The sequence below is a fragment of the Mytilus trossulus genome, chromosome 9 (assembly GCF_036588685.1).
Source record: "Mytilus trossulus isolate FHL-02 chromosome 9, PNRI_Mtr1.1.1.hap1, whole genome shotgun sequence".
NCBI classification, from domain to species: Eukaryota; Metazoa; Mollusca; class Bivalvia; order Mytilida; family Mytilidae; genus Mytilus; species Mytilus trossulus.
Window position 1 is genome coordinate 34,527,456 of NC_086381.1, and position 16,491 is coordinate 34,543,946.

At 30.9% G+C, this 16,491-nt stretch overlaps 2 protein-coding genes across 2 annotated transcripts; both read left to right on the plus strand.

Annotated features, from left to right (window-relative positions):
* LOC134685634 (ribonuclease kappa-like) lies at positions 1-6,285 on the plus strand. The gene is made up of 2 exons (XM_063545563.1): positions 1-274; positions 4,483-6,285. Exons 1-2 carry the CDS (start codon positions 143-145, stop codon positions 4,708-4,710), a joined length of 360 nt encoding a protein of 119 aa, XP_063401633.1. The 5' UTR covers positions 1-142; the 3' UTR covers positions 4,711-6,285.
* Positions 6,286-12,673: 6,388 nt separating this feature from the next.
* LOC134684571 (EMILIN-2-like) lies at positions 12,674-15,716 on the plus strand. Its single transcript, XM_063543866.1, has 3 exons — positions 12,674-12,722; positions 15,041-15,109; positions 15,367-15,716. The coding sequence occupies exons 1-3, from the start codon at positions 12,674-12,676 to the stop codon at positions 15,714-15,716; spliced, it is 468 nt and encodes a 155-aa protein (XP_063399936.1).
* The last annotated feature ends 775 nt before the right edge of the window (positions 15,717-16,491 follow it).

The following is a 16,491-nucleotide window of genomic DNA, read 5'->3' on the forward strand; positions in this document are numbered from 1 at the left end:
GAAAATTAATTAGATTTCATAAAAATAGTTGCTTCAAATATTGAATTTTCAATTGTTTGTTCATCCTTGATTTTATACTCATTCTTTTAATATACAAAATATTTTTTTCCGGTGAAAGAAAAAGAAAAAAATATTAATTTGCATGTGGATCATCACGCCCATCAAATCATATGATAATCGACAAACTAACTTGAAAATGGTTTCGTGTCCTATTTGTGGACCAAAGCTGTCCATTTGTTGTACAGTACTTAGTATTTGGGGTGTTGTTATGTTGGTAAGTATTTGATGAAAGTCGTTCGTAATCAAAATATAAAATAAAAAATGTAAACAAATGCTAAACTGATATCTTTGTGCATACCGTTGCCATTGATGGCATAAACTCACAGGCACTTGTTTCTGAACTAATGCCTGTACAACTGGCCATCCAACGTAACTATTCAGATTCAGATGACAGACTGCCATATATTATAATATCATGATATCTTCCTTATGTACATGTTATTGAATGTAAATATGTACCGGTAATTTGAATTCCTCCATTTTTCAAAGAACCCCTCCAAAGTTTCAAGGGTACTGTGGAATCCATGTACACTTCCTATCGGGATTAATGGAGATGTGTCACTTACATTTGATTATGAAATTATTTACAAGGACAATTAATCCCCACCCAACACAAGGTGAGTGGTAGGACACCAGGAAGTCTGTTATTATGCGGCAGAAACAGACAAACCGGAGAGATATCAGAAGATTGATCTCCAGGTCTAAGTAGGGGGCATCTTTGACCAACCGAGTACCCAAATAAAAGTACCCAGTCTAGCTTAAACTCTGGTCTGGGTGAAAATCATGTCATAAATTTATAGCATATTTCTTAGCTGATGGTTTATTTATATATATACTGCAGCTGTGCTATTTGAGCAGTCAAATTGCATTGACTGTATACATGTATTCATATGTCATATACAGTCCATGACCGTATATCACCTTGTATATGACGTTGACAATAGGTTTACGTAGAGTTTTATTTATGACGTCAATAAAACATACAGGTTTGCGGAAATTTAACGTCGTCCAGACGTCCGCTTCAGATTAAGAAATGATGTTTTTTACCCAAAATACTTCATTTAGAACATTTTTAATAGTTGCAGTATATAAAGAATAACCATACATTGTCTCGAATTATCAATTTGTTATTTGCACTCGGCTCGAAACAGGTAGAAATGCTTGGCACAGCCTCGCTTTCTACCTGTTTCTAAGCCTTGTACAAATAACTTTGATATTTCTAGACAATGTATGGTTATTCTATATGTATTCAATGATATTGAATACATATTAAAAAAGACATTGAACATGTTGAAAAATGAGGGGCACGAATAAAACTATATACTTTAATTTTCTAATTAAGTTCTAAATAAATTCTTCATAGAAACAAGGATTGAAATGTTGTGTTTGGGACAGACGACATTTCGTAATTTTAAAAGTTCAATTTTGGCGAGAATCCTAGTCATAAAGAAGCATGGATATTGAGCACGTGTACACTGTATAACATGTACAATCAGATAATAGCTTATTAGTGACAGATCCATGTGTATTGCGATCATCAGATTTTTACGAGAAGAGTCTCACTACTTAAGGTCACTTGAATATGGAAAATATGTCAGTGAAAATTGCTTCCTGGAAGCAAGCAATTATAAAACAGTAAACTACTTCTAGTCATGCTAGTTGTGTCCAAATTAAAGAATTTTCTTCAGAAAAAGTATATGAACATGAGTTTTATTGAAGTTTACTAGAAATGTTACATTCATAATGCTTAAAACCATGCAAAAAAAAAAAACAAAGCAAGAAACAGATTCTTCTCATTTTTTTTTTTAATAATGGATATCATATATATCATTCAAATAAAATTATAAAAAGGCAGCAAGGGTACTATAAACATGTTACATTCTGATGAAAATTTGAAGAAAAAAAAACACCTTAATAGACAATTTCTACGTCACACAGTTACATTTACAACAAAATTTATGTCAATAAAAAACCCACTGATCTGAGTCCTAATCTCCTGACCAAAATTTCCCAATCTCCTGATCTGAGTTTCACAGTCCATCACATGTATGAACTTTTCTATCATCATGATCATTGCCAATATATATTCACTTTTTATCATCCTTGATGTATGCCATAAACAGAAGACATCAATTAATTGATACCTATCACCTGTTTATTATTTAATCAAACTGTTATCACTTGTTAATAAGTTTGTTGTCCAAGTCTGTAAGTCAAAATCTACACATATTGCAATTTCATAATCTGGTATTGTCTGTTACACAGGATATATGTTCTGTACACTATGCTTTTTACATTTTCAAAAACATTGTAGAAAATGGGATTTATGAACTCCCTTCCGAAGTTTCACATGTCACATGCATGTGTATTAGTCTTACAAAATCATGAAAATTTGAATCTTCCTACTGTTCAAGTTTCTGTTTCTCTCAGTCATGTCAGTACTGTAGTTATTTCTCAAAGACAAAAATACATTTCAGCACATCGCAATTGACAAATCTGATGAAGACTTTATTATGCAGATGGTACTCTAACAATTAATATGATGAATTATAAATATATAATAAGTTTTGCTGTAGTGACTTGACCAGGGTTTCTGATAACATGAATAGTTCTGGGCTCTGGCAAAATGTCATCATTTCATATTAACATGATTAAGAAAATAAGCTGTTCAGATGGTTTCCAAATACATGGTACAATATTTTTACTAAAATAGATAACCAGACGACTGTTACATATAACATGTATAAAATATTATTGAAAACTATGTTAAGTTCAAATTGGTAAACTCAAACAAAAATAAAATCATGAAAATATTTATCAAATAACCACAAACTCTTACATGTCTTACATGAGAGGCTTGCAGAGACAAGCACATATTTTATTGTAAATATAAGTATAATATTGTGGAAAGTTCATATAAATACACAGCTATTAAGCAGCTTGTACTGGTTTTCCCAAACCAGTGGTCTACAAATCTGAAAATAAATAATAAAATTGATAATATTATTTATTTGGCAAAATGCTATTGTACACTTTGACTGCAACGGCTCGAATGACTTTAAACCACCTGAGTTCACTCATGCATGAGCTCAATATCTCAATCGAACCAATCTTACTATAATTAACCAAACACACGTCAACTTTAAACAAACACCATTTTAAATTTACATGTTTGATTTTGAACAACTTTGATAAATACATTTCTAAAATAAGCCATTATATATGTTAACATGGGATAAGGCGATAAAGAAATTGGAGTAACCTTCCTTTGTATATGATTTTATTTGCCTTCTATTCATAATGTTCATTGGTCATTTTGCCTTTACAATGCAATGTTTTAACTTTATTTTTTATTTGCCAAATGCTATCTTAACCATTTTGACAGTGATTTAGTCTGTTGACATGGTTAAGGAATCGCCCTGTTAGTTGTGTTCTTTATAATACAGTCATGACAGTCCTGCATTGTTTGAAGACATTATTATTTCCCTTTCATTGTAAAGAATTATCATTTATCATGTTTGTTTATACTTTCAGGCTTTGTTAGGCGTGTTCTTCAGAATACACAGTCCTGCATTGTTTGAAGACATAATTATTTCCCTTTCATTGTAAAGAATTATCATTTACCGTGTTTGTTTATATTTTCAGGCTTTGTTAGGTGTGTTCTTCAGAATTCACAGTCCTGCTTTGTTTGAAGACATAATTATTTCCCTTTCATTGTTTTGAATTATCATTTATCGTGTTTGTTTATACTTTCAGGCTTTGTTAGGTGTGTTCTTCAGAATACACAGTCCTGCTTTGTTTGAAGACATAATTATTTCCCTTTCATTGTTTTGAATTATCATTTACCGTGTTTGTTTATATTTTCAGGCTTTGTTAGGTGTGTTCTTCAGAATTCACAGTCCTGCATTGTTTGAAGACATAATTATTTCCCTTTCATTGTAAAGAATTATCATTTACCGTGTTTGTTTATATTTTCAGGCTTTGTTAGGTGTGTTCTTCAGAATTCACAGTCCTGCTTTGTTTGAAGACATAATTATTTCCCTTTCATTGTTTTGAATTATCATTTATCGTGTTTGTTTATATTTTCAGGCTTTGTTAGGCGTGTTCTTCAGAATACACAGTCCTGCATTGTTTGAAGACATAATTATTTCCCTTTCATTGTAAAGAATTATCATTTACCGTGTTTGTTTTTATTTTCAGGCTTTGTAAGGTGTGTTCTTCAGAATTCACAGTCCTGCTTTGTTTGAAGACATAATTATTTCCCTTTCATTGTAAAGAATTATCATTTACCGTGTTTGTTTATATTTTCAGGCTTTGTTAGGTGTGTTCTTCAGAATTCACAGTCCTGCTTTGTTTGAAGACATAATTATTTCCCTTTCACTGTATTGAATTATCATTTATCGTGTTTGTTTATACTTTCAGGCTTTGTTAGGTGTGTTCTTCAGAATACACAGTCCAGCATTGTTTGAAGACATTCCAATGACAGAAAAAGAGTGGGAACATAATAACCATACACAATCATTCCTCCATGAAAAATATGAACAAGCTGGGCTCAACTGTTTTATAGCTGCAGGAATATACGTCCTCTTCTTTTTCTTTTCCTGTTTTCAACAAAGAATGAATGCCAGATCTAGTAATATAATAAATTAAACATATGAATCCTGATCAGCAATTAGATGAATCTTTAAAATGGACACCCAAGACACTAGTTTATGAAAGGATCCAATGAAAATATTTCATGTATGAAGTGATATGGGACATTTAATATTTATAATTACAATGTCAAAAGTAATTGCAACATTTACTGGTAATTGTAAAAAAAAATCACATTTTGTAAATTATTTCATGACTTCCTTAGAATTTTAAAATCTTGTAATATAATGAATCTTTATAAAGATATACATGATTTATGAATCATTATTAAAAGTGAATATTTTATCAGCTATCTAAAAGCATTGCACCTTACAAAATTCCTACATCAACATGTTCATATCTTCTATTTATAGAAAATTTGATGTATGACAATGATGACAAAGTTTTTAACTTAGACTTTGTTAAGTACATGTCGATCTGCTCATTGTTGAAGATCATATAGTGATTCCAAGATGTTCATGTTTTGGTGGTCTGATCTTTCAAATTATCGATTGTTTACTTCTTTCTTTGAGTATAGATTTGCAAGGAGGTGATGCACTCATAGCAGGGTATATTTTATCATGTTAATGCACACATTTGTGCTGTATTTGAAGTTTATGAAATTCCCCCTTTTTTATATTGATTTGTACAAATGTATATATTTTCCAAATGGAATATTGATAATTTGAGAATTGTTTTCTGTTATCTTGGACTCTTGGGACTTTTTTTAGGTTACAAGTCTACCTTCTCATACTTCTCAATAAACTATACCAAATTCTCTTCATGTTCATATCTTGATAACTTCAAGTTGTGGATTAGAATATCAAAAAATGTATTAAAATTTTGGAGACTATTCAACAATAGTTATTTACCAGTAAGTCAAAGATCAAAACAAATCTTTACAAGGTAATATCAATTCATGTTTTCAACAAACATGACAAACTGTTATCAAATCATTAATGAATAGGAAAACAATGGGTGACTTTGTGGTAGCCAAATTCTATTTAAAAATTAGGAATACCTTGAAATTTATCAAATATACAGAGCACTGTTCTTCATCTAGATGGTTTCTCAAAGTCTGTATATTGTTAAAATCAATGTGTTGATTCATGTAAAAAAATGATTTGAACTTGTATGTATGATGAGTGTTTATGTTGTATGTGAATAGTAGAGATTAGGGAAATCCAAAACTATGATAAACAGATTTTTTTTTATTATAACATGAGAGACTTTAGTTATTAAATGAATGAGATAATATTATGTCTGAAACATTCCAAGTTGTTTTTATGTATAACCATGATAGCTTTCAATTCATAATAGCAAGATAAAAAAAAATATATGGATTTTTCATGAATTTTTAAAAGGTACATGTAGTCATGAAAAGAAAAACTTCAATCTAATTATAATGTATATCTCAAATGAAACAGACAAAACAACAAAGCGTACAATAAAAACTAATCATAAAGTTATTTATATAGTTAATATATAATATTCAGATTTCTTGTTGTATGAATTTATTATATACTTGATGTATAGATATGATGAGCTAGAATAAATGATAATATATTATATAAAATAGTTTTATTAAGATCAGATGAACTTATTTGGAGAGAGCAAATTATGTAAGTTTTATTAATATAAGAACATGTGGTACAAAATGTGCTACATGTTTTGCCAATAAGACTGCTCTCCGCCAGAGACTCAATAGTTTAGATGCTAACAACTAAAGGCCAACTTACAGGTTGCACTTTGTAAATACAGCTGTTTCTCAAACCAAGCCTCTTTTAGGGAGAACTTGATTATGCATAGAAAATTAATTTTGTTTACACACTGGTTCCCAGTTATGCTCTAATCTCACCAGAGACATAACTTGAGACTGTTACCAGTAAATATAAATGTGCATATTGTTAATATTGAAATGAATGGTAACCCTTTATTCGAGGTAGGGGTAATAAAGAAAATTTGTGTTAGTTTAAACTCTGAGAAAATCAGGTCATATAAAGATTGAAAATATGCCGCACAGCAATATATTTTGATATTTGAAAAAAATTGTAGTGCATATGAACTTTCAATTCTAGGATAATTCAAAACTTCATAGTAAAAGTGGTACAGTTTTAGCCGTAAAAGGAGTTCCTATGGGAAATTGCATTGTCAATATTTACAGAAATGCAACCTACAGTTATCAACAATGTGCAAAACCCATAAGTCATAGAAAGCCATAAAAAAAGCCTTGAAATTACAATTGCAAAACATGAGAAAACTGATAACTTATTGATGTACAAAACAATATACATACTTTTTGCCAATTTTGGTATAATTCTCTGTTGATTTGAAATCTTCAAAATGACTACAAAATCTCATAAATATCAAAAATGTTTATCAAGTCAAATTTATTTATTGCATGTAAGTCACTTGATCAAAAACAGTAAATTACCATTATTGAAGTAGTTGCAGGTTTAGACTATTTTAACATTATTTTATGTGTCAAATATTTTTATCTCGTAAAACTTATGAATCAATCCAAACCAAACTTAAATCCTAAAGTCCTCAATTGCCTTTCTTTCACTTGACTGACGGGAAAAGCTGTTTATTTAAAAAAGCCAAAAATAAATGTCTCCTTGTGTATTGGATGTTTTTACCAGGGGTTGAAGTCATAAAACTTTTCTCATTGCTCGGAGCACAAAAATCATGCTCGAAACATGAAATCCAGTTATTTGATTGGTTGATTTTTGAGTCTGGGTACAAAAATCGTGCTCAAAAATTTTATGACCGCAAGCCCTGGTCAGCATTTCAGGAAGTAACTTCCTTGCTGCGCTTTCATTATGAAACTGAAGAGTTTTCTTATTGTCCTGAGTTTTATCTCTCCATGTCAGAATCAACAGCATAACATAGAAATGCAATTACTGGAAGCGGCATCACCAATTTGTTTATTTTGTGATAAGTGGTTTAAATCAATTAGATTCGACATGCAGTTGTATAAATATTGGCACATCTCATTTTCATGTAGACTAGAAGTCCATGCCCATTGGTCATGGTCTATTGACTTACAAACTTTTGAATGGTTTATATGTTACAGCTTGTGATGAGGTTAGTTAAAAAAAACCACTAATGATACTTAAGTGATAATTGGTATGCAGTTGTACAAGTGTTTTTCCAAATCTTTTTCATGGAGATAACTTGGCTCCTTTCTTTCAAGTGTATTGACTATGTAACCTTTGCATAATTTACATTTTTCGATTTGTGATTAGGTCAGTATAATGACACTATAAAGGGAATCACTAATGATAAGTAAATGATGAATGGTATGCGGTTGCACAAACATTGTTACCAGTGGTGGATCTAGGTGGTTCATTGGGGGTTTCAACACCCTTTTTTTGGATGATGAATGACAATTTCAGTGGGGACATATGATTAGAATCCCCCATTTATCCTGGTGGACCCCCTTTTTTTTAAATTGGCCAGATCCGACACTGTTAACGAGATAACTTGGATCTGTCCCTTCTGTCATGGTTATTGGCTCTGAAACTTTTGTAGAACTTACAAGTTAAAGCGTTTGTGTTTAGTTAAAATTTTGTATGCAGCTGTAAAAGCATTGACATATCGCTTTTCAATGGAAATTATTTGGCCCTGTTATCTTATTTATAGTCTATTGACTTTGAAACAGCACGGCTAATTCATAGCCCCATTGCTTTCTACCACTACAAGCATTCATAGCTACTTCGTCTCAAGTTGGAATAAATTCGCAATCATTTCATTAAACTCAACCTGACTTTTGCTGAAACAAAATCAAAATACCTTTTAAAGGGGCACTAGCTGTCAAATTCATGTTCTCAGATTTGACTCAAATTTTCATTTTTGATTTAGATAAACAATATAAAACATTAATCCAAATTATAAAAGTCTAACTGAATAAACAATCTACAGGACATGTGCTCAATGGTTATCAAAGATACCAGGATTATAATTTAGTACGCCAGACGTGCGTTTCGTCTACCTTAGACTCATCAGTGGCGCTCATATCAAAATATTTATAAAGCCAAACAAGTACAAAGTTGAAAAGCATTGAGGATCCAAAATTTCAAAACGTTGTGCCAAATACAGCTAAGGTAATCTATGCCTGGGATAAGAAAATACTTAGTTTTTCAAAAAATTCAAATTTTTGTAACCAGGAAATTTATAAAAAAAAATGACCACATTATTGATATTTATGTCAACACCGAAGTGTTGATTACTGGGCTGGTGATACCTTATAATGCGTAGTTTCTTTTCATGTGTGTCTTAATCTTGACGCCATCGTATTAACTGTCGAATTGACTTCCAAAGACCTCTGATTGTCATATATAGAGATATTAATAGAAAGCCATGGGACTCGTGCAATTGGATTTTTCTAGGCCTGTTTGATTCCATAAAGATTAAATATGTGTGTTAATTATCGTTTTTACCTGTATAAAAATCCTTTTTTGTGGATCGAATCAGTCAATCAAATGATTTGCCTCTGTTTAACTTGCAATATGTTAACATTATTTTTCTTTTAATAACCGAACACGCATAATGCATGCGTTATCCATCTCTAGGAAAGGGATCAAAAATGAATTTTAATACTCGAAGTAATGAGATACTGACACAAACAAAACCATCTTCAACATGCACTATTCATTATGATTATCTTCCGATACTAATCCTGTTTGAGCGGATAATGAAAAAAAAAGATTAAGCCGGAATTAACATTTAAATGTCAGAGAAAAATATAACAAGCTTGAAAGTCAAGTTAATTAAATGTTGAAGTATATTTGCATAGCGGTATCAGAGAATATCAGGTTAATAATGTCAATTCGCCATATAAATATATTCCGACGCTAGTTACTACTTTGTCTTGCAAATGATCTTTAAATTGACGTTTTATTTTGTTGTCAAAAAAGCTTATATTCAATTTTCTCTTTTTTAACTGAGCTTATGTAGCCCCATAAGATTTATACACGATTTTAAAGTCAACTTATTTATATATAATATACTAAAGATGAAGTAATAAAATTGATTTATGACTGCAACAAAAACAAATACGAGATTATATAGAGGTAATACAGAGACGATAGCTTTATTTTGGCATTCATCATAAGCCAAAAGAGCAAGTAATAAATCACTTGTTTCCAAAAAAAAAAAAAGAACTAACTAAATAAATTATACACAAGTTACTATCATTTCATGGACCTCATTAATATGGGATTGTAATTTATTTATATAGTATTCCAACAATAACATTCCCTGTCGCTTTCATCTTCTTAAATTTGTAGGTGGTATGAGCTTATAAAAGTGGCTGCCAGCTTAAGTCTGATGTATGAGTAGGGTTTATTTGAATTCGTCTTCAAGCCGCAAAATATTTTATATACATATACCCATGGATTGTTTGAGACAACCAAGGTCATAAAATAGATACAATAACCACATACAGTTACAAGCGTAAAATCAGACAGGGACTCACCCCCTTATACATATAATACAAAGCTAAAATTACAATCATTTATTTGTCAAAATATGGCATACTTACTCTTAATTTTCAGGGCTATCCCCCCTCCTACACACATAAAATCATAAGCCTACGCATGAAACCTGTAAGCGGTCTAAACTCAAGGCTATCCCCTCCTACACACACATAAAATCATAAGCCTACGCATGAAACCTGTAAGCGGTCTAAACTCAAGGCTATCCCCTCCTACACACACTTAAAATCATAAGCCTACGCATGAAACCTGTAAGCGGTCTAACCTGAACCATACTTTTTGACAGATTTTAAAACACCATCAACATGCAAAATAGTTAGCAATGGTACCAAAACAAACTCGTAAAGATCGTTTTTTGACACATAACCCACACTGCCTTATATTATTTTCTGAAAATAGGTTTCGCCTGACATATCTAGAAAATTTCATTTTGTAAGATTGTTTAAAAGGAATCTTGCGGAACGTTATGAAAAACAAGCAGCCACAGATTGAAGAAAGAACTATTCATCCTATTCTATAATAATAAATCTACCAGTTTATGGAGGAAAGAACATATTTATGATGTATTGAAATGTCAGCCCAGGCTATACATGTAGGTGTCTATAATGATATTACAAGATCATGTAACTTTTGATTTAAAGTTCTTCTCGAAAAAAATCGATAAATTTATTTTTGGAAAGATAAATAATATAGTTACAGACTTTATCAGGAACATACTAAAAATGTCTGAATATTCGGCACTGATCGAACCATTTGACAAATTGATTTGTGTTCGAATAAACTTTAGATAACGAACTTAAACATGCTGGTAGTTTGGAATAAAGCGATGTTAAGTGCATGTTTTAAAGTAAACTACGAATAATTTGTATCTAGCACTGAGGGCACAACTTACGTTTGTTAGGCAGATCTATATTATGTTCTATAGTTAATGTTTGTAAGCAATGTTGGATTTGAAAAAAAACCTGAAATTTTGAAAATGAGCATTAGTTGTTAAATGCATTTTCATTAATTTGACTCAAATTCTCTTATTTGATAAACAACATACTAAGACGTATATTCAAATGGCAAAAAAAATATAAAATGAACTATTTATGATGCATGGACTCGATAAATGTATTAACATGGCGTGTTTATGGTCTAGGCGCCATCTAACTAACCACCGATATGCCATCTGTAGACTGGTAGCTAACGTACAACCCGATATAAACATAAACATAGATATAAATTCGGAGCGAACTCATGGAATTTGATTTTGTTCAGGTATGTTAGATTTCATACTAAAGGTTTGAAAAAAAAATATGTTAATAATCGTTTTTACCTGTATAAGAATGAGTGTTTGCTTTAATACTAATGTTGGCATTCTTTTCTTTTCAAGAGATAAAACACCTATTTAACGCGTAACCCATCTTTAGCTGAAATGTTCAATCTAAGTTGACATGAATACGGATTTAATGAAGACGAATTAATTACTTGCAAGTGATTAATTCATTAGTGATGTTTTCTTTGCTTATTTTGACAAAACCAAACAAAAGAGACTGCGAAAGTTAATTTTAAATTCACAATTTCACTTTCACTAATGATTGAATAAAAGAAAATCATATTTTAATTTTTCTTGTCCATTTTATTGCATATATAAATATAGTTTTTTTCAATTCCGTAACTAATAAGTGTAAGGTAAGACACATGTCATGCATCCAGTTTAATCAGTACCCATTTTAAAGAAAGACGATTTTCATTTTACCAAATTTAAAATATTCTAAAGGATAATGTGCGAGACCAGAGATTTTTCTTTAAAAAAAAGCTTTTAAAAAATATGAAAATTCGTTTAAGGCTGATATTGGTGACATAAGTTAATTTTCTAATCTCATAATCAAAGTATTGATAAACTTTGTACAAAAGCCACTTTCTGAATAAATTTGCATGTCTAATATTTTATCACGATCAGAAACAAAATAATGTAACGATTTACTGATTGATAAGTTGGCAAATGATAATAGATTAATACATAAAAGATGATCTGCACACCTAGAAGATGAAGTGGTCAAATTGAGAAAATGTATATCTTTTTCCTTTCGAAACTAATACCTGAATATATATATGAAATTAAATTAAAAATACTAAGCTTAAGCACAATTTTTATTTTTTCTACAATTTATTTATAGATATACGTCATTTTTACAGACTCTATCAATAACATATTCATGATACAGTATACATAACAACAGAAATTTCTGAATAATCCAAATTTCTATCCATTTGATAAATGGATATGTCTTCAAATGAAGCTAATTTTACAAAGGTCTCCTAGTTTCGCTTACTAGCTTTTTTTTGTAGCATAGTCATCCACGCAGCCCAAGTCACAAACAAAACAAACTGCAGCTTTTTGTTTGGTCAGATAATTTTTAGTCCAGATTGGCAAAAATGATGGCTATGACTTCTGTATCCCGAGATATGTAGTGATTATTGTTGATACATTATGGAATATGAAGGATAATATAGAGAGATCAAGAGAAATAGAACAATACGGATATGGTAAATACCAATCGTAAAATGAAATGTCTTCTATAAATTCTAAATAACACTTATATTGTGAATGAAATATTGATTCAAGTCCTGTAGCATGAAATTGCAGTTTATAAGTCAGCTGCAGCTAAAGTCTGTATAAGTATTAAGCAGATGAACGCAAAGGTTTACGAAAGAGTATAGTGAATATGACATGTTCATTAGAATTGACATACAAGATATAACAGATCCGGCAAGGTAAAAAAGTATCTATAACACTAACCATTATCTATATCAAATGTTTGTGTGTGTTAGAAAAATGCTCATCTTATTTTTGATACGCAGACGGCTAAATCAATTTTAATGTTGTGTTTTTGTTGTGTCGTAGTTCTCTTCTTATATTTGATGTGTTTCATTCAGTTTTAGTTTGTTACCCGGATGATTTTTTTTGCTCAATCGATTATGAATTTCGAACAGCAGTATTCTACTGTTGCCTTTATCTATGTATTTTCTAACCATTACACCAATATTGATATTGACTTGTCTTATTGTTGATGTATATTTTGTTGGACTTTCGTCTAAATCATAACAATGTAAAACAAAATATCTTGTGCATACTAGTATATCTATTGTTGCTTTAATGTACAATGTCCAATTAAAAGAATCTGAGTAATTGCATTCCCAAGACGAATATATCCCTTACCATTTGTATCAGTTCATTTTCAGATTTAATGATACTATATAGATAAAGGAAGATGTGATATGAGTGTCAATGAGACAACTCTCCATTCAAATAACAATTTATGAAAGTAAACCATTATAGATCAAGGTACGACCTTCAACACGGAGCCTTGGCTCACACAGAACAAGAAGTAATAAATGGCCCCCAAAATTAGTAATGTAAAACCAATAAAACTGGAAAACCAACGATCTAATCTATATAAAAACGAGAAACAAGAAACACGTATGAACTACATAAACAAACGACAACAACTGTGCATCAGATGCCTGACTTTAATAGGACAGGTGCAAACATTTGCAGCGGTATTAAACGTTTTAATGGAACCAAACCGTCTCCCTTTTATATTTTTATATTAATTTTGTATCAATGTCTCAATATTTCTGTATATTATTACACTGTTTGTTCATCACACGCATCATTTAATCATGTAATCTATGACTAGTCATTCATTATGTTTTTATAATGCGGAATATATTTTTTATCTAAGGATTTTTCTTTTGCAACTCAGATAATAAAAAAAAATTAATGTCATGTCTGTCATATTGTTTTTGTTAAGTTTTTTTGTTATGAATTACGCCGTTAGTTTTCTCAATGGAATTGTTTCATATTTTTTATGTTGGGGTCTTTTATAGCTGACTGTACGGTTTAGGAACTTTTCATAGTTGAGGGCAACCATATCTCATTGAACTATTTTTAACCTAAAGAGAAAAGTTAAGGTGATTTAAGAATGGTTTGTTTCCTTTTTTACTTGTTTGATAGCACCTAAAAATAAAACGGTTGAGAAGATACATTGAATGTACAATTAAATATCACTTAAAGAAACATACAAGAACTCTTTCCGAAATTCAACTTTTGTTTTTGCTTCCATTAATTTCTAGGAAAAGATGCATATTGATTTAAATTGTAATTATTTTGTATGTTAAGGTTTCAAGTTACAGTTTAATTACATATGAAATGGAATTACGCGCAAAAAAATTGTATAAAATAAGTCGAATGTCTCTAATTCGTAACTTCCTACTGCGTTTCTATCCCAGTTTTGTCGAGGATGAAAATCTTCTATCAGTAATGGTGTTATATTTGTAATGACAAATTGGACAAATATTTGCAGCTTGCAAGAAAGGTAAAGGTAATCGATTAAGGATATCTCTTTAATGAAGTAGTTGATGTATGTTAAGAACTACTGAAAGCTGTGTGGTCTGTTATGTTTCTATTGCTTATTGAAAACATTTCATATTTTCACTTTGTTCGTAAGACTGTGTTGAAGATCTGTACATTGTAAGAATGCTAATTACACAAAATATCATACTCCCTGACATCTGAGCTAAAAGTTTTCGTCGACTTCAAAGAAGAGTCTTACCAAGATTTAGAGGACCCCTAATTGTTTATCCCCCACTTTCAATATGAGTAAGATCATCTATTTAATTGAACCTTCATGTTGTATCCATGTCGCATTATTGCTGTGTATTATTTTGTTCATCAATGAATCTTTTTGTCAGCTTACAAGACTAGTATCTACGTTTGCGAATTTATTCAGCAGATAAAAAGAACATTTTTTAAATATGTTATTATGATGCAAATATGTGTAACATTTAATGTCATGTTTTAGATAATGATTTATCTGAAGACCTGCTGAACCTGTTATGTCGATCACGAAAACACTCAACTCAAATTGAAGGTTTGTAAAATTTTGTTGGATTTTATTTTGTATGTAGATATAAGAAGATATTTTACATAAAATTAAGAATGGAAATGTATACATGTATATCATTTCTTTTGATTTTCAAAGCATTCAAGTTTTATATTTCATTACACCGAATAAAAAATATTCAAAGCAGACTTTTTCTAAAAATGATTTTTACTAGTTTAAGGACCTTTTTTTATTTACTATGATTTAAATAAGTGCAATTCATTTTTGTTTTAATTTACTCTTAGGATTTACAAGGAAAACCCTTCCTGCATTTACTGCATCGCTGACAGCAACAAAAGCACTTGGAGCAAGAGAATTTATAAAGTTTGACAAAGTCTGGCTGAACACGGGGGATATTTATAGTCCATCAACAGGCGTGTTCACAGTACCAATGGATGGTCTATATTTGGTGTCAAGTTCTTTGATGTCTGTTAAAGGAAAACATCTACACTGTCACATGTGGAGGAACGGTCAGTCCAATGTCGGAGCGTTTGGTACAGGGTGGTCTCAAGGGACTCTAAATGCTGTTATGGACTTGAAGAAAGGTGACACACTGTCAATACGTCACCACAATTCCAGTGGTGAGGATGTTTAAGGTGGACACTGGTCAATGTTCTTGGCGTACCTCATATCTGAATGAAAGAAATAATAAAAGTTGAACAATGCCTTTTTATATTTTGTCATTATTCTTGGCATGGTTGTCATATAAGGGCATACATTCATATAAAGATGTTTTTTTAATAGTATACAGATTAGCTAGTTGTAATAAAAACAAATGTTTTTGTTGATTCAAATTATTTACCTTTGTTTAACTTTAAATGATGGCATTATTTTCTTTTTAATAATTAAACACGCATAATGCATCCGCCAAGTGGTCAACATGTTTTTTTTTATCCTCGAAGAAACGAAGATACCGACAAAACCAAATTAAAACTATCTTCAACATGCACTATCCGTTATGATTATCTTTCGATACTAATCCTATTATTTGAGAGGATAATGAAAAGAAGGTTAAGCTGGACTTAACATTTAAATGTCAAAGAAAAATATAACAAGCCTGAAAGTCAAATAAATAATATGTTAAAAAAAATCGTTCGAAGCTAATTACTAGTTTGTCTTGCAAATGATCTTTAAATTGATGTTTTACTATATTGTTTAAAAATCTTTCATTCAATTTTCTCTTATTTTAACTGAGCTGATATAGCCCATAAGATAAACACAGGACTTTAAAGTCATCTTGTATATATGTTCCAGGCCATATGAGTATTTGGACCGTACGCGTACGGCCCGGACCGTATGCGTATACTCGTACGGTCCGACCATACGCGTACGGTCGGACCGCATGAGTATACGCGTATGGTCCAGTACGA

Excerpts from the sequence above, each read along its gene's own strand:
- LOC134685634 (XM_063545563.1), top strand. The coding sequence starts at position 143 with ATGTGGATCATCACGCCCATCAAATCATATGATAATCGACAAACTAAC. Across the intron at positions 275-4,482 it reads TTTGGGGTGTTGTTATGTTG|GCTTTGTTAGGTGTGTTCTT; the intron begins GTAAGTATTTGA and ends TTATACTTTCAG.
- LOC134684571 (XM_063543866.1), top strand. The coding sequence starts at position 12,674 with ATGAAGGATAATATAGAGAGATCAAGAGAAATAGAACAATACGGATAT. Across the intron at positions 12,723-15,040 it reads AATAGAACAATACGGATATG|ATAATGATTTATCTGAAGAC; the intron begins GTAAATACCAAT and ends GTCATGTTTTAG. Across the intron at positions 15,110-15,366 it reads ACACTCAACTCAAATTGAAG|GATTTACAAGGAAAACCCTT; the intron begins GTTTGTAAAATT and ends ATTTACTCTTAG.